We start from the raw sequence: 18,327 nt of genomic DNA on the forward strand, positions 1-18,327 counted from the left end.
TCACCCACCGTCTGTGTTCGAATGACTGGTGTATGGGGTCTTCGCTGATGTCCCTGCACCTGCTGTCCTGCTTCTGCAGCCTTACCCTGGCAGGTTGGGGCTCTGGGGCCCTCTGGGAACGCAGCAGCCCTCCCAAAGCAGCCCCAAATCCGGTTGTACTTCCTCCTGCGGGAGTCCCGAATTTCAGAGTGGTGGCTAATGTTCGTTCAGGTATCATTTTTAAACATTATCGATGTCTTCTTTTCTTCTTACTAAAAAAGACAATGAACTAATTTTAGGGAAACCCATCAAATTCTAAAGAGAAGACAAATGTCACCATGGTCTGCCATCTATTTAGAAGTGCTTCTCAGGGTAGTGTGTGAGCAGTAGGGCCAAATGGTTAGGAACCTGGGCTCCGGACCCAGACAGAATGTCATTGCTCACCAGCTGTGTGATGCTGGGCAAGTTACTTGAGCTTTCTGTGCCTCGGTTTCTTCACTTGTAAAGTGGCTTTATTTAAATGTTTGATATTTTATTTATCATTGGTCTCTGCATTGAATTTTACTTTTTAATCTATCACATTAAAATCTTGTTTTGATTACTGAGATTTTGGGTACCCTAAATTAAATTTTGCACTGGCCTCATTCCTGTTCTGGCCCTAAGGGCTGCCAGCAAGACCTGGGCCAGAGCAGCCTTCTGTTCTCCCCTCTCCCAGCTTTGGGCCCATGTGCTGACCTCTGCCCTCCACAGCCCTCTTCTGGCTCAGGGAGGGCTAACTGCTAGAGTAGGCCAGGCCACCCAGGAGAGAAAGGCTGTTTGCTCTGCTCTCTCCAGCAGCTTCATTAACATGCAGAAAGATGCAAATTGAGGCAATCCTGCTGTTTAAGAAGAACTTAATATGGTTTTTAAAAAGATAGGGTGAAAAGGCAGAAATTGCAGGAAATTATGTATTGCAGGAGTGGCTTTATCTTCTCCACAGTCGACTGCAAGGAGGCTTCTGCTTTGGGAGCAGCATTTCCTGTGCTGAGAGGCCCTCGCGCAGGGCGAGGGCAAGGGCGAGGGTGAGGGCGAGGGCGAGGCTCTTGCAGCGGGACTGTGGTCCTCAGCCAGGCTTCCTGCTCCTAACCCTGCTGCCCAGGCCTCCTTACTGCCCCTTCCCAGCCTCCTCCCGGGCTCACACGTATATCAAGGGTCGATCTGTTCACTCACCCTCATAAGGGGAGTAGTTGAGGCCTTGTTCATATGACTGTTGACATAAGTCAGAGCCGCCTTCGAAAGCACAGTCCCCAGACAACGAACCGGGTGCTAGCCTCGAGGACTCCCTGTGGGTGCGCACCTGTTAGGGGGAAGCTTGCCTTGGTTCCAGCCTAGAAATCTCAGAGAGGCTGCCGTATCCCCATGGATTTGACAATAGCGCAACAATACAGATGGGCATAGTGGGCTTTTGGCGAATGTAACCACTGTTCCGGGCCAAGATTGGGTTGGGGCGGGCAGACCAGGTTGGGCTACAAAATAAGCCCCCGGCAACGCCGCTTGGATTTGCCGTCAGCGGGAAATGATGAGGTGCGGCTCACTGTGGATTTTTCCAGTTAGCCGAGTCTCAGAGCCAGTCTTTTTTTTTTTTTTTTTTTTTTTTTTTTTTTTAATTTTAACTATTCTGCACGGAGGAGGCCTTTCTAAAATGGATTTCACACTTCTCTGACTTTTCAAACTGAGGCTACAGAACATAATTAAATGTATCTTGGTGAATCGGGTCCATCATCTGGAATCTGTTATTAATCTCTGGAGCCAGACTGTCTTGTTCCAATCCCAGCTTCTCTTCTCCCTCTCGGTGTGGCTTACTGCCTCAGTTCCCCCACCTTTGAAATGGGAATCGTCCTAGTGGGTTTGGCTCAGTGGATAGGGCATCGGCCTTCAGACCTAAGGATCCCAGGTTCGATTCTGGTCAAGGGCACGTACCTCGGTTGCAGGCTCCTTCCTGGCCAGGCCCTGGTCGGGGCTCGTGCAGGAGGCAACCAATTGATGTGTTTCTCTCATGTTGATATTTCTCTCTGTCTTTCCCTCTCTCTTCCACTCTCTCTAAAAACCAATGGAAAAATATCCTTGGATGAGGATTGAAAAAGAAAAAAAGAAAAGAAATGGGAATAATAACTACACCTACCTCATGGGTTGTTGAGAGGATGGGATGAGCTAATAGACGTAAAAGTAGTGCCCGGCACATAAGAGGTAGAGCTGTACCACGTGGCCATTTCCAGGTGAAGGACAGCGGAACATGGGCAGCTTCCTGTGGCTCAGCCGGTGGAAGGTGGCACTCAGGGGCTGGCTCCACTCCTAGAGGCGCTCTGTGCTAGGCAGGGTGCTCTTGCCCTGGCATGTGCCCTCTCCTTTATTCTCCACAGGCCCACAGGGGCTTTCGGGTGCCACTGCTCAGAGGGGAACATCAAGACTTAGGCTGAGGTGCTGGCCCCGAGCTGCTCAGCTGGTAGGTGCAGAGCTGGGGTTCCAAGCAGGAGGCCTTGGTGCCGTTGTACTGTTCTCTCTCTCTGTCAGGTGCCGGCTGGGCCAGTGGCCTCCCAGGGGAGCACTGAATGGTCCTGGGAGCCTGGTACTAAGTTCTGCATTCATTTTTCTCAAATACTCCCCTTCCTGAGCTGGCAGGCCCCGAGGGTTCTCCTAAAGCAAAAATAAGAGCACTTGCCCCTGGATTTTGTGGCATCAGTTGCAGTTGTTTCAAATATACGTATTTATGTGACAGAGCGGGTCGGCGTGTGTGGTTCGCCGATGTGCGTTCAGGTGTCGCACAGGTGACCTCCAGATGGGTGGGTTGCGTCTAGACACACAGAGCTGTGGCCTGGGGAGGCTGGAGGAGCCTGGGGTCCCAGGCTGTTCCCCTGAGTGCTGGCCCTCCCAGCTGCCGCCCTCCCAGCTGCCACCCTCTCCGCTGCTGCTCGTCCCAGCGCGCTCCCCACAACATCGGCATCAGCACTGACACTGCACCTTCCGGCTTGAAGGGACAGTGGTGGGCATCCTGTTGAGCACGTCACTTTACAGATGAGGAAACTGAGGCTTAGAGAGCTGGAGGGACTGCTGGGACCACCTAGAACGCAGAACCCTGGTTCCCTGTGGGACTGTCCCCGCTCTCCTCAGCAGGGGCTGGTCTTCTCTCCCCGTCTCTGATGCCACCGCTGGGTGTCTCCGAGGGGAGGAGCCAGGGCCGTGTGGCCTGTGCAGGCACACGGGGCCTGCGCTTGGTCTCATGCTGTTGTCACTGTCTTGAAATCTCTTAATACTTCTTGAACAAAGGACCCCACAATGTCTCTTTCCATGGGGCCCCACAGTTTATCCACTTGGTGCTGGAAGGAGCCCCGGGCCCTGGGCTGCCTCCTTTTCTGGGGCCGTGTGGCAGAGCTCCCGGGAGGCATGACCAGGCCGCCTCCGCCCTGCAGGGGGCGGGAGTGGAGCCTCCTCCTGGGGAGAGGCAGGGCCTGCTGGGGATGGGCTTAGGGAGCAGGATCTCCAGGGATGAGGGGGCAATTCCTGAAGCCAGCCGCCTGGGGGTAAGTCCTGTGTGGCCTTGGGCATTTGACAGCCCGAAAAGCCTGTTTCTTCATCAGTAGAAGGAGAGCAGAGGAACTGCTCCGTACAGTGATGAGGACTCAGTGAGTAACATACAGCAATAACATACGAAGAATGATGTCCTTATTAGCTCTGCACTAGTAAGTGGTCAGTAAGGCAGCCACCCTGCCGTGCCAGGTCTGAGCCTAGACTTCTTGGGGGGCTCTGGGACTCCTTGGGCTTCTAGGCCTTGGGAGCCCCGGCCAAGCTTCTTTCTCCCTCTCAGGTGGCGATATGAGGGGCATGAAAGAGCCCTCATTCCCGGGCCCCTCCGTGCTGGCCGTGTTTCAGCCCTTCAGGGGGCACTTCTGTCCCAGGTGGCCCCGCGCCCAGCCCTTCCTGCCCAGCTGCCCCGAGTCCAGGGCAGGCAGGGAAGCGCCGTGTGAGCTGTAATGTGCTCTCCGGAGGCGGAGGGGTGCCGGAGGGGGCCTAGGCTTGACATCAGTTGGACACGTGGAAGTTCTGCTCTGCAGTGTCAGCCGGTGACCTGGGCAGGTTACTTAGTGCCCCTGACCCCCAGCTTCCTCCTCTGTAAAAAGTGACAAAGGATTATCTTGAGGCTAAATATGATAAGGCTGTGAAGCACCGAGCTCAGTGGCTGGCCCACACCGACGGTGTCTGATGAACATTTGTGGAATGAATGAATGAGTGAGCAAATGAGTGAGTGAATGGAGGAATGCTCTGTGTTTGCTGTTGTCAGATGTCCTGGAAGGAAAGCGTGTGAGGTGGTGGGAATGGAGGTGGGGCAGGGACAGAGGCCATACACACACACACACACACACACACACACACACACACACACACACTGTATTGCGGGGAGGGGAGAAGTGTTCAGATAATCAGAATCGCTTGCAGTCACATAGCACTTAGCATGCGCCATACACTGTTCTCAGCGCTGTACTCACATTAACAACAAGCATATGAGGTAGGACCACCAGTACCCCCATTTTATAGATGAAACAGAGCACAGAGAGGGTAACTTGCCGTAGGTCACACAGCCGCTAAGGGATGGAGCTGAAGCGGGCAGCCTGGCTGCAGTGACCATGTTCCTACCTTTATTCCGTCCCCAGCCCAGCCGTGACCATATCCTTACAGCTGTGAAAGCTGCACCTTCACCTCTGCCGCCAGTGTGGTCCTCTCAGGCTGTAGGACACTGATTTCCAGGACGGGGCCTCCTTTTCTCTCAGAGGAGGGGGCAGCGTGAGAAAGCAGGGTGGCTTCCCTACAGGCCCCGCCCTTGAGGGCAGGCCAGGGCCCAGGTATAGGATAGCACCCCAGCTCTGGCCACTGGACAGGTGATTAGGTTGGAGAGGCCACATGGGGATGGGTGGGGAGGAGGTCGGTGGCATCTTTGCCCAGTGCCCTGCCGGCCACAGTGAGCTAAGGGGCTGGTCACCATGGAGGGGAGGGTCCTGCAGGCCAACCAGGGCCTGAGTTCTGTCTTTGTACTTGGGCTGAATGTTGGGTCTGACGGGGACGTGACCTGGCCACGGGAGTCAGAAACCCAGGGCTCTGCCTGGTGGACTTGGGGGGTCCTCCCTGCTCTGGGCCTCAGGCTGCATCTGCCTTAGAGTGAGTTGGGTGCCCCTCGTGAGTTTGTGGGTATGAAAGTGATGCCTAAGCTTATGTGTCTTCTAGGAGCCACACAGATGTGTGAGGGAGCGAAGCCTGGACAGAGCATGGGCGTTGGGGGTGGCAGGCCCAATTCAGAGTGGCCTTGGGTTAGTCATCTCACTTCTCAAAGCCACTCAATGAAATAGTGAGATCGTGTGCTAACATTGGCTGTGTGGGCGTGACTGCCTGCTCTCTGCTGAGCACTTCACACCCTTCACCTCATCAGTCCTCACAACGGCCCTTTGGGGTGTGTCCTATGATCGGCCCATATGAGAGGGGAAACTGAGGCTCCCAGAGAGACCTCCCTTGCCTGAGGTCTCCCAGCTAGAGTGGCAGAGCCAGGATTCACCCCGGGCAGCTCGCCCCAGAATCCACCTGCTTCAGGGCAGACTGCTCTCTCTGCTAGACCTGACGGTGGGTCGGTGGATCGTTTGGAGGTGAAATGAGACCCTCGAAGTGTTAGCCCAAGGCCTGGCCCTTAGTCAGTGCTGGGCAATGTAAGATGTTGCCCCTTCTAAAAGCTGGTGCCTGGGGTCCTCCTGCTTCTAGGGCCTGGGCTACATTCCCACAGGGATTGGGGCGCCTCCAGCCTTCTCCTCCTCACACCTCTGCTCCCCTCCCCTCAGGATGTTGCCACAATGCAGTTCTGTGCCAACAAGCTGGACAAGAAAGATTTCTTTGGGAAGTCCGACCCGTTCCTGGTGTTCTACAGAAGCAACGAGGATGGAACGTGAGTGTCCAGCAACACGGCACCCCTTTCTGGGGTCGGGCGGGCGGGCTTGGGTCCACCTCCTCCCTGTGCTGCTGCGCTCCTGCTCTAGAGAGGATGGAGGTCAGGGCTCCAGGGGTGCTTGGCCACGTGGATGGGCTGGTGGGGCTGGGGGCAGCCTCCAAGACAGCTGTGCTCCTCTGGGGGCCTCAGCAGCGGCGTGTGGTAGATGTGTGGGAGGTGGGGGGGTGGATAAAAGCAGGGCGAGGGCGAGAATAAGGGTCTTCTCTGATAGTCCCTTCCTTCTTGCACACCAATCAGTCCATATACCCAAGCCCAGTTCTCTACCCACAGCCCTCTGAACACCCCACTGCCATGTCTCCCCCACTGCTGCACCCCCAGATGGCAGGCACATCTGGGCCCTCTCCCCACCCAGCCCCACACCTCACCGTAGGCTTCATTCAAAACCACATGTCTTTGAAGCCCCACTTCCTCTCCTGTCCCTGATCTAGAAGCCACCACAATATGACAGAAACACACATATACACGTTGGCAAATGTAGGTCAGCTACGCACACAGAGGGACAGATTCTAGGTGGGCGCTCTGGGGGCCCAGGGCCTCCCCACCCACCCGCTGTGTAACTAACCCCAGGCAAGCCATGCCCCTCTCTGGGCCTGTTTTCGCATCAGTAAAAGAAACCAGTTGGATTAGGTGGTCTCCGCGGTCCCTTTAAGCAGCACAGGGCTGGGAGGCTGAGGCCACTTAGGCTGGTGTTCTGTGGAACCAGGAAGCGATGGGCCAGGAAGGTTAATTAGAAAAGCGCTGCTGGAGCAGGGCAGGAAAGCGGGGTTTGAAGAAGAGGAAGAAAATGGGTCCACGGGGAGGCACCGGGAAGCACAGGCCAAAGGAGAGGCGTGTGCAGAGCACGTGCCCGGAGCAGAGGCAGAAAGGCCTCGCCAAGTTCTCTTTGATTCTGAAATGCTTGGTGTGCCCGTGTGTGCGTGTGTGTGTGCATGCGTGTGTGTGTGCATGCCTGTGTGTGTATGTGTGTGTGTGTGTGTTGGGGGGCAGGGAAGTGGCAGGGAGGAGGTGTGTTGCAGTTCAAGGGAAAATGGATTTTTAAATCTGAACGTACAAAACAAGGGAAATTAGGTGTGTCATTTGCATAACAAAAGGACTCTTTGTTTCACCAGAGGACTCCCAGTAGAATTTCTTTAAATAATTCTGTTGACTTTGACTTGACTTGACGGAGGGAGGAAAAGGCTGAGTGGTGTTTTAGGGCCACAGGCATGTCCACCCAGGTCCCCTGTAGAGAGGCAAGGCCCCGTCACACTGGGCTGTCTCAGAGGCGGGGCGGCTGAGCAGGAGGAGGGAGGGATTTGGGTTTGGGAGCAGGAAAGGGGTGTGTTGCAGAGTGTTTTCCAAAGATGGTTCCAGCCGAGCAGATGTGTAGGATGGATGGGGAGGGCGGGGAAGAGGAAGAGACTCGTGACTGACACGTGTGTGAACAGGTGCTGAGCACATGGCAAGCTGTGCTGTGGAAGTGCCGGGAGGCGGGGGCGGGAGGACGGGGCAAAAGGACAGCGCGGGCACCTGTCAGCAAACTGGGTGGGGCCTGAAGTCACAGCCCCTCCCTGGCAGTGAGCTGCGGGGAGTGCAAGGGCTGAAGGTGGCAGCTGGTCATATGTGGGAGGCCATGGCAGCTTATTGGGGGTGAGTTTCAGCTGAAGCAGGACTGGATGTGTCCCCAGGGACACCCAGGGCAGCTGGAGAAACCCTCCCAGAGGCCCCTGAGATGTGGGCTAGTCTGCAGCCATCTGCAAAGATGCTGAGCTGGTGAGAGCAGGGTGGTCCCCCTGGTTTGAGGAGGAGAGAGTGGAAGGCTTGGGAGACACCCCCAGTTAGGAGGATGGGCGGAAGGTCAGTGAGGGGCCCGGGGAGTGAGATGTCACACCTGCCACCCCAGGAGGGACTTGGAAGGAGGCATTCACCGAGTGCCCTGTGCTCCTGGCCCTGTACCTGCCATCTTACTCATCCCATCACTCATCTGGGAGCAAGAATGTGGCCAGGAGAATGGGCCCCCCGCCAGGCTGCCTTCACTGGCCTGGCGTTGCCTGTGGTCAGCTGTGTGACTTCAGGCAAGTCTAACCCACTGGGACTCCCTGGGAGAAGGACGAGTTCTGTATCTTGCTGTCCAGCATGGTCGCCATCAGGCACATGGAGCGTCGAGCACTTGAAATTGGGCTGATGCAGTGGCAGAACGGAGTTTTACATTTCACTTCATTTTAGTTCATGTGAATGCAAGTGGTCAGCTGTGCTGTGGCTGCCATGCTGGGCAGTGCGGCTCTAACTCGGTATGTCCACGGGCGGATCCGAGCAGCACACAGGGTTGCTGTGAGGATTGATAAGTTAACACGTGTGATTAAAACAGGGCCCAGCAGCTCCTGTTAGGTCCCATGTTACAATGAGAGGGGAGCCCTGAGAGGGAGAGTGGTCTGCCTGGGGCTGCACAGCCGGTGATAGTGGCCCTGGGACGGCTGCTCCGTTGGTTAGCGCTCTCCCACACCACCCACTGAGCGTGTGTCAAAATGAATTGAGTGGCGACATGACTGCAGGGACCGCAGGGTGTTGAGGGGCCTGTGGATGTGGTGGGGGTAGGGGATTCAGGCAGGAGTCTGAAGCAGAAACCAGACTGCATGGGGCTCAAGAAAAACAATCTGGGAGGGAATCAGGCTGACAGCTCAGAACCCGGCCTGGAAGTTTGGCTGCAAGGGAGGCGACAGGCGGCAGTGGTTCCAAAGGATGGGAGTTCTGGAAGGTCCACGCAGGTTAGTGCAGTCAGGGCTTCTGCACAGCAAACCTCCCTCCCTTCACGCCCATTATGCCCCTGCCCCTCCCTCCCCCCCCCCCCCCAGCCTCCTCTTCCTGCTGCCCCAGCCATGGCAGCTGTGGCCCCTCCTTGCTCTGTGCCATTCCTGTCGTCATCAGCAGCTCTGGGTGTGTGGGGAGGTCTCCCACGTGTATCTCTACACTCCAGTGGGTGGGCGAGAGGAGCGGAGAAGAGAAACGCTGAGCCTTGGTGACAGAAATGACATTTTGACTTGAAAATTGCCAGAGAAGAAATGGCACAGGCTGTGTGGGCACGGGTGGGGCCCAGGCACCTTCCTGAGATACCTCTCCAGCCAGGAGGTAGCTGGGACGAATGCTGGGAAGTCTCTGGGGGCCGCCCCTGGCCCAGCTCCACTGGCTCTCGGCTGCCCCCCCACCCCTGCTCCTCCCCTCACCCCCCCGTGGCAGGGCAGGCTTCCATGATGGGGCCAGCAGGCGTGTGTGGGGAGTGGGCAGGGACACTGCTTTGGGACCCAGATGGGATAAGCCAATCCTGCATTTCTAGTTCGCAAAGCAAGCTCATGGATTCAGAGCTGAAAGGGTCTTAGAGGTCATCTCAGCCAGGGCTTTCATCCTCTGGCTTGTAGGCCAGCAAAAGCGATGGAAATTCTCCTCTAGGAAACACATTTATTCATTCATTAATTCCAAATAATACTTAGTGAACATTTACCACTGCCAGGCAATGCTTGCAGGCACTAGAGCTGTACCAGTGGTCAAAGAAGACAAAACCCTTGCTCTTACCGAGTGTACATTTTAGGGACAGGCCTTAAAGTGAATAAGCAGACAATTAGACGGTGTCGAATGTCAAATGGTGACAGGTGGAATGGAAAAACAGCGTGGATGGGGCCTGGGTGTCAGAGTCAGGGGCCAGGGGGTGTACATTTTAGATACGGTGCTCATGGCAGGTACTCGTGTCAAGGAGGTGACGTTTGAGTAAAGACCTGAAGGAAGCGAGGAGGTGAGCCATGAACATGGAAATTGGGGCGGGGGGCAGGAAAACAGCAAGCATGCAAAGCCCAGACCCCGACTTCACTGACAGTTTCAGGGTTCACAGACCCTAAAGCCCATGCGCAGATCCTTCCGTGGATCTTAGTTGAAGAACGTCTGATAGTGGCCACCTCCCTGGAAACAGAGGCCCAGAGAGGAAAGGGCATACTCAAGGTCACACAGAGAGCACAGCCAGAGCCCGCATCCCCACAGGAGCCCTCTCTGCTGCAGCACCAGGACACGGCCATCTAGCTTCTACCTGGATGCTGCTGCTGACGGTCAGCTCATCACTTCACAAAGCCAGGTCCTCACTGGCTGGCAACTGCAGAGCTTAACCAGCTGGTCTCTCAGTGGACCTGGAGTCTACCTTCCTTGGGTTGGGATCTGACACCTTCCCTCTCTTCTTTGCCAGGTTCACCATCTGCCACAAGACCGAGGTCATGAAGAACACCCTAAATCCAGTGTGGCAAACTTTCTCCATTCCTGTGAGAGCCCTCTGCAACGGGGACTATGATCGGTGAGCTGGGAAAATGTCCCTCCCCGTCCCAGGTGTGGGAGGCCTGATTCACGCTGATGCGGGTGGTCCCTCTATGTGAGCAGAGACCCCTGGAGATGGCCCTGCACAGGGAGGGACTCCTGAGTCTCGCCACCTCCACTCTCCTCCCTGGGGCAGTGTCTTCATCTCCTCACAGCCCTCCCTGCACCCCAAGTCTTTTCTCATGTCAGGGGTCCCCACTGGTGGGAACTACCCCAGGCTGGGGGGATGGGAGGTGCCTGGGATTCCAGGGAAGCCCAATGGGTGTTGGGGTGACCTGGCCTGAAGCTCCCCTGTCTTTTCATTGTTCCCACTGGAGGGGCAGGTGGGGCCCAGACAGGGCTCTAGACATGCAGAGGAGGCCTGGTCCCCCTAGCCCCAGCTCTTGGCAGGTGGATTCTGGGGAGTCAGGATCCCGAGATACTCTCTGCCAGCCAAGTTGCTGTGAGTGGGGGTGAGGGATGGGACACAGAGCTCATGGAACTTTCTGATGCAACAAAGCCTACTGCTATCACATGTTAGCTACCATCATCATCATCATCATCCCATGCGTGCAGATTGCTGAGTGTGGATACACCTGGTTTCTAATCGGCTCTGTGACTAAAATGGACTGTCAGTCTGGGCAAACTTTGACCTTTCTTTTTTCTTCTTCTTCTTCTTTCTTAAACTTTGACTTTTCTGAGCCTCAGTTTCCTTATCTGTAAAATGGGTATTTAAACATCTACTTACCTTATAGGGCTGCTTTGAGGCTCACGTGACACAGCCTACACAGGAAGGCTTTGGTGTGCGTCAAATACCAAATTCAGCATTTAGTCCTCCAGTGTTTACTGACCCCCATCAGGTGCCGGGCCCTGCATTGGAGGCTGGGCAGTCAGCAGGGAACAAACACAGTCTTCACCCGTCACCCAGGCTCATGGAGTTTACATCCAAAGGGGGAGGCAGACATTATCCAATAATCACACAAGGAAACCTATAATTACAAACTGTGCTAAGTGCCGGGGACCGAAAGGTGGTGCTGGTCTGTGTGAAGGTCATGAGAACCCAGCCTGGTTTCCTGGTGATTGCTGAAGCTGGTGGCGAGCTGGCAGGGGTTCACGGGCCTGGGCCTCTGCTGGCCACTTGGATAGGAACACGGGGGTCCTGGCTGGTGGCATTAGCATGGGCTCGCTGGTACCCTGCTCACAGTGGCTACACTGACTGGCTTTGTGTGGTGGGTGAGAGGGGCCTCCAGGAACCCCGTCTCCTTCCAGGTTAGGCTGCTGATCCAGGAGGTGAGGTGGCACCTTTTCCTGCTTCTTGGTTGGGACAGAAAAGCCACCATCTATTCCAACAGGTAGTCATGAGCACCTACTATGTGCTTATCGTGCCTCCAGCTGTGCAGCATTCAAAGGGATGTAGCCTCATCTCCATCTTCAGGGAGCTTATAGTCTGACCACAGGGAGCTCAGATGTGCACATGAGTATATCAGTCAATGAAGTAATTGTGCAAAATGAGATTGGAGACAAAGTAGGCCTTCGAGCCACACAAACCCATTAGGAGTCTGGGCAGGTCCTGGGCTCCTGGAATGGGGGGATGGGAGGACAGTGGTTGGAGCATGGGGTCTACAGGAGGCTCAGAGAAGGTGCAAGGTCATGGTGGGGGCAGGGGAAAAATGGTTGAGATGGAGAGATGGAGGGGAAGCGAAGGTAAATTCAAGGTTGGAGAATGGGAGAGCATGCCAATTTAAGTCTCATGGGGTGGAAGGAATTATGGTCCTTAGCCCACTGCCCAGAGGTTTTGAGGATCCAGTTGACCCCCCCACAACTTCTGCATCCCTATGAAGGGACTCCCAGGGTCTCAGAACCCAGCTTGTCGGGATGGTGAGGAGGCTCAGCGGCCTGGGCGCTCCATCCAGCCTTTGGAGGAGGTGAGGGTGCAGGGTGGGGGGTGCTGGTCATGGGGAAAGCAGGCAGGCTCCCATCTCCCTCCCTGGCTGAGCCCCAGACTCTGCCCCCAGGGTGGCGGGCAGCTGGAGCCCTGCTCCACAGCCCGGAATAGGTTGTCCGAGACATGATTGACAGCAGTATTAATGGAGGGGCCAGGCATGTCACGCTGCTGGGCGAAAGTGAGCAGGCTGCTGGGCTGAGCCCTAGGGTAACCCGTGTACCCAACAGCCACTGGGACACGCAGGGTCTGGGAGGCCCTCTCAGGGTGGGGGAACCTCTTCAAAGCCTCGCAGACGCATTCGGGCGAATCCAGCCAGGCACAGAGCACCGTGCTGGGGGCCGTGGGCGCAGAGCTGCCAGACCCACGCCTCCCTCTTAGGTTGCTCCCGGGCCAGGGCAGGAGACAGACGGGTAATAATAATAACAGCAAAGGCCCCTGTAGCACTTACGTGGTAATTTGTGTATGTGAGTTCATTTAATCCTCTGCAAAAGGGATTAATGCTATCCCCACTTTACAGGTAAGGAAACTGAGGCTGGCTCTCGGTCTGTGTTCTTAACCACAACACTGTGTAGCCAAACGGGTGTGAGTGTGACTTTGGAGGGGCCCTGTGGGAGCCGTGCTCAGGGCGCGGAGCAGTCTGCTCTGGGCCTGGAGGTGGAAGAAGACACCTGCCTAGGGATGGGACCGAAAGAGGCAGGAGGTCATTGGGGTTTGGAGCTTGGAGGAGGGACGCCAGTATCACGGACAGATGGGAAGTGTGGCAGGGAGCAGAGTCGTGGCTGCGTGGCTCGGCGTGCTCTGCTGAGAGGGAACCAAGGTCTGGGAGTCCACTGGAGGGGCTGGCTGGGCTCAGTGCTCAAAGCCCTGGGGGCAGGGCCGCCGCAGGTCAGGAGCAGGAGAAAGAAGAGGATGTGGTCAGAGGCACAGGAGGGACCAGCAGGAGGGCGGCTGTGGCCAGGGAGCTGAGAGGGGGGTTCAGACAAGTGCCAGCGACTGTGGTGAGAAGAGCGCCCGGAGGGTGAGGACCGAGGATCCTGGAGAAGGGGCCGTTTCCTTGGAGTGATGGGAGGGTGGGGAGACAGTTAATATTGTTATGGAGTCTTTAGGATATGGACCAGATTGTGTCCTCATTGGTTGCAATACATTATCTAATTTGTGAGTTAAATTTCACAGTAACCCTGGAAAGTGGGTACTGGTGACCCCCCTTTCACAGACGGGGAAGGGGAGGACCGGAGATTATGGAACTTGGCAGGGCAAGAAGAAGGGACATTTCTCCTTTCCAGGGTTACCTCTGGCTGGCCCTGGGGTTTGGGCCCCCCCTCTGTTTGTCTCCAGTCCACACGAGGCCAAACTCAAATGTCCCAGCTGAGCAGGGCTGGCGGCAGAGGCAGTGGCGTGAGGGTCAGGGCCAGTCCAGCCTCCAGTGGGTGAAGTGGGTGATGACAGGAAGCGCTTCCCTGCCTTCCCAGAGCCCCCTCCTCTCTCCTAGAATATTCTGTGACTTGAGCGTTTGTCCTCATTAAACCAGACTCCCCTGGTTGGCTGCTGTCGTTCACTCACACCTTGATTTGAATGAGTGGATTTTAAGAGGGTGTCAGGGTGCTGGGTCCTCACCTGGAGAGGGCAGAGGGGGAGGTGGGGGTGCTCACATCTTGGAAGCCTCACACTTCCGTCTGCCCCCTGAAGAACCAGCTGCTTCTCCTTTGAACCCACCGCCCGCTGAGTGCCGGGAGGGGCCAGGCCAGCGGGTGACCTCCGTTAGGAGTGTGTCATCACCCCGCTCACACCTGCAGAGGCTGACCTCGGACAGAGGCGGGAAGGCTCTGCCTGCAGCCCGGGGTTGCACCCCGCCATCCCCTGCCATCCCGTCTCGCTGCCTGCCCCGTGGGCACGCCGCTCCCTCGTCTGCCCTGAAGCCTCTCTGAGTGTCGGCCTGATTGTCAGTTTAGGGCAAAACCCTCAGGGCCTGTCAGCCCAGGGCCTTGTAGCAGCAGCAGGATGTACACCCTGGAGCCGGAGAGGCTCATTAGGAGGCAGGTCTGTGTGGCTCCTGGGAGATGACAGCTAGAGCTGCTGGGTGAGCTGGGGGAAGCTGGGCGTCTCTGCCGTGTCCCTCACCCCCTGTCCTGCTGAGGCTCACACATGCCCAGCTCTGGCACTCCGGCCCCAGGCGTCCGGGACCCACAGGACACTGGCTCCGGGCCTGGCGCTGCTGCTGACCAGCTGCGTGCCATGGAAAAAGCCGCACACTCGGGCCTCCCCTGTGGTTCTGAGGAAGGAGGGCCCACCTCACCAGGTGATAAAGTTCTCAGACGGCAGGTATGGTGTTTAATCAGACCACTTACATCACCTCGTGTGTGCGAGGCGCTGGTCCCGAGGCTGAGGTGCAGCAGCGGACCTGGCCTGGTGGAGCTGGCAGCTTCGTGTGAGTGGGAACTGTTTGGGAGACAGGAGCCTGGGAAAAAGGCTGGGGGGTTGCAGACAGAACAGAACCACAGGGTCTGATGCTGCCGCGAGGAGGATGTAGCTGATTTCTCCCAGCAACTCCGAGTGGCTGTGATGATACCATTTCACAGAGGCTAAGCCAGTTGCACAGGGCCACCAGCTCTTAGCTGGAGAGCTGGGGTTGCCACCAGAGCTGCAGTCCTCCCTGTCCACCTGCTCCATCTCTCAGACCAGGGCTCTGTGTCCGGAGCCTTTTTGCTAAATCAGATGTTCATGTGTGGGCAGCAGAGGCCCATTTCCTTGTCCCACACCCAGGACCCCTTCTCTTGGGTGCTGTCCCCAGAAGTCACAGTTGGTCCAACACGAGCCTTTGTTGGACCTGAGCTAAGGGGTTGGGAGCCAAGGCTGCAGCCCTCAGGGGGCATGTGAGGTGACTTGGACGCCCAGCTGTCAGCAGAGTAGTCACAGCTGTGTCCGGCTTGTGCCTGCCTTCCCTGTCCCTGGGCAGCGTTCTTCTCACCTCCTTCTCCCCCACGCCTGGAGTTTGCAGCCTCCCAGATAATCAGACCCTGGGCTGCATGCGCTGTCCCTGGAGCCTCGATTGCATAGGAATCTCACACTCAATGTCTTCACCTCAGCTGCAAGTCCAAATCCCCAGAGGAGCTTTAAGCAAGTCCCCTGCCAGGTGCACCCAGACCCTTTGATTCTGAGTCTCTGTGGGGAGGCATGGGCATCTGAGGCTTCAGCATAGAGTTGCTAAAGCTCTTGGGCACCCAGTGTGCAATCCAGGTTGAAACCAGGGAGGTCAGGGGCTCTGGCTGAACATTAGCATCAGCCAGGGGACTTCTCAAGCTACCCGTGCCTGAGTCTAATCTAGACTAATTAAGTCAGGCCCACTGGCGCTGCGATTATTAAAAAATCTCCCCAGTGATATGTGGGTGTCCACGCAGTGGCCGTGACTGGGGTCCTCCTACAGCTTCTGAGCACGTGGCTGTCACTGATCCCGTCCCTGAGAGGCTGGTGTTAGTGGTCCAAGGAGAGGCACTCTTCCCTGGGGTCCCTGAGCTCCCCTGCCCCCCGCAGAGCTGGAGGGCTCTGGGGAAGGACTGGGAAACTGGGACAGGGTCCTAGCTCAGACCCTCACGGTGCCCTGCCCAGAGCTGCTGAGAACGGGGCCTGGGGTCTGTGTGTCTGAAAAGCTCCTGGTGATCTATCAGGCAGGCAGGCGAGGGTGCCACAAGGTCCCTTCCAGCTTTGTCATCCCAGGAACCAGAAGGTGAGGGTCAGGTACCCCGTTTGGGTGTCCCTGATCTAAGTAAATTTCATGTGAAAATGACTCGTGTGTGGCCGAAGGCTCCAGTGGAGAGAAGGGGCATTTTTATGGAGCCCACTATGTGCCAGGCAGGTTTTACCAACCTGTCTTTGCAGCTATTCTGTAAGAACATGATTATCCCTACTTTAAAGCGCTGGCTTGTGGCTCACAGAGGTTAAGTGACAGCCCCGTGCCCCCCCTCTCACCGCCCCCCCGCCCCCCCGCTAGCAGCCTACACCCAAGTCCACACCCCAGCTCTTCCCATTCTTCCCTGCTTGTTTTTTTTCCCCACCTTCAGGGGCTTGGTTTTTTTTTTTCTTTCTTTCTTTCCACCATAATTCACCTCAGAGAGACATTGCTTTTTGCTTCTCACAAGAATTTACAGGGTTCCTTTAAATGGTGGGCTTCTATGCCCCCCTTCCTCATTTTGCATCTTAGTAACAGAAACCCAATTGATGTACAACCTACGGGCCTTCCTTCATTCCCACGCAGTTTCAGCCCTGAGCAGGGAATCCGCAGCCTGCCCCAGCACACCCACGGAGGCTTATCTGAAGGCAGACAGCGCCTCCTTCTGGGCTTCCGGAGCCCGAGGCCGAGTCCTCAGAGACCCGAGGAGATGGGCCACAGCCATGGGTGGCGAGATGATGAGATGCTAATGGAAAACAGGCCAGGCAGCCGCCTCTGCATGCCCCACTTAGAACTGAAGGCTGAAGACCTCTCCAGACCCTGACCCTGCAGTGGGACCCGGCAGCTCCCCCATCCCTGGGCATCCCTGGAGGACCACTGGCACCAAGGGTTAACCTGCAGCCTTCCACCTCCCTCCTCTGCCTCTGGTCCGCTAACCTGTTGCCATGGAAACAGGCTAAAAATAAAATGGGCTCCCGGAGCCCAGCCCCATGCACAGAAGTCAAAACAAACTAATTAAAGCAGCCGGGCGAGAATGTGACCATAATTACACCCTCACTCAGGAGCCAGTCGTGGCACGGAACAGCTCAGCAGACCATCCCGAGCGGGGCCCTGGCCTATCCCTGGCACGCAGGGCTGCCTCCCACCACTCGGCCCCGCGGACCCGAGCCCTGCTGTCTCTACCCCTCCCAGGCGAGCTCACCCTGCTTAGGCCTGAGATCTGGGAGCAGCACACCCCCACTACGATGGCCCCACCCCTGATAAATTCATTGTGTGGTTTCATGCTGGGACTTGTGCCCCATCTGGGGTGGGCAAGCAGAAGGCAGGGTGAACTGAAGACTGAGGCTGTTTTCCATATCCTCCCTGAAATTCGGGAAAGTTCCTGCACAGCTCTAGGGCTGCGTCCGTCCCTAAGACTTTTGCTAAAAGGCCTTAAGATAGTTCCTTTATGTCTTGGGCTGCTGCCTCTCACTGAGGGCCCGGGGTGTGAAGAGGACCCTGCCTTCTGGTGGATGTCCCAGCATCCTCTCTGGCCCGGGGTGTGAAGAGGACCCTGCCTTCTGGTGGATGTCCCCGCATCTCTCTGGCCCGGGGTGTGAAGAGGACCCCGCCTTCTGGTGGATGTCCCCGCATCTCTCTGGCCCGGGGTGTGAAGAGGACCCTGCCTTCTGGTGGATGTCCCAGCATCCTCTCTGGCCCGGGGTGTGAGGAGGTCCCCGCCTTCTGGTGGATGTCCCCGCATCTCTCTGGCCCGGGGTGTGAAGAGGACCCTGCCTTCTGGTGGATGTCCCAGCATCCTCTCTGGCCCGGGGTGTGAAGAGGACCCTGCCTTCTGGTGGATGTCCCAGCATCCTCTCTGGCCCGGGGTGTGAGGAGGTCCCCGCCTTCTGGTGGATGTCCCAGCATCCTCTCTGGCCCGGGGTGTGAAGAGGACCCTGCCTTCTGGTGGATGTCCCAGCATCCTCTCTGGCCCGGGGTGTGAGGAGGACCCTGCCTTCTGGTGGATGTCCCAGCATCCTCTCTGGCCCAGGGTGTGAGAAGGGCCCCTCTACTGGTGGATGTCCCAGCATCCTCTCTAACCCGGAGTGTGAGGAGGACCCTGCCTTCTGGTGGATGTCCCCGCATCTCTCTGGCCCGGGGTGTGAGGAGGACCCTGCCTTCTGGTGGATGTCCCAGCATCCTCTCTAACCCGGAGTGTGAGGAGGACCCTGCCTTCTGGTGGATGTCCCAGCATCCTCTCTGGCCCGGGGTGTGAAGAGGACCCTGCCTTCTGGTGGATGTCCCAGCATCTCTCTGGCCCGGGGTGTGAAGAGGACCCTGCCTTCTGGTGGATGTCCCAGCATCCTCTCTGGCCCGGGGTGTGAAGAGGACCCTGCCTTCTGGTGGATGTCCCAGCATCCTCTCTGGCCC

At 56.9% G+C, this 18,327-nt stretch overlaps 1 protein-coding gene across 2 annotated transcripts in view; it reads left to right on the plus strand.

The window, feature by feature from the left end:
- CPNE5 (copine 5) overlaps positions 1-18,327 on the plus strand; it is an 88,076-nt gene that overhangs the window by 47,625 nt on the left and 22,124 nt on the right. For both annotated transcript variants that reach the window (XM_080663774.1, XM_080663775.1), the window contains 2 exons: positions 5,835-5,938; positions 10,206-10,310. In XM_080663774.1, coding sequence (XP_080519900.1) covers positions 5,835-5,938; positions 10,206-10,310 — 209 coding nt within the window. The remainder of the gene's footprint in view (positions 1-5,834; positions 5,939-10,205; positions 10,311-18,327) is intronic.

The sequence above is a fragment of the Plecotus auritus genome (genome assembly GCF_963455305.1).
Source record: "Plecotus auritus genome assembly, chromosome: 4".
Classification (NCBI taxonomy): domain Eukaryota; kingdom Metazoa; phylum Chordata; class Mammalia; order Chiroptera; family Vespertilionidae; genus Plecotus; species Plecotus auritus.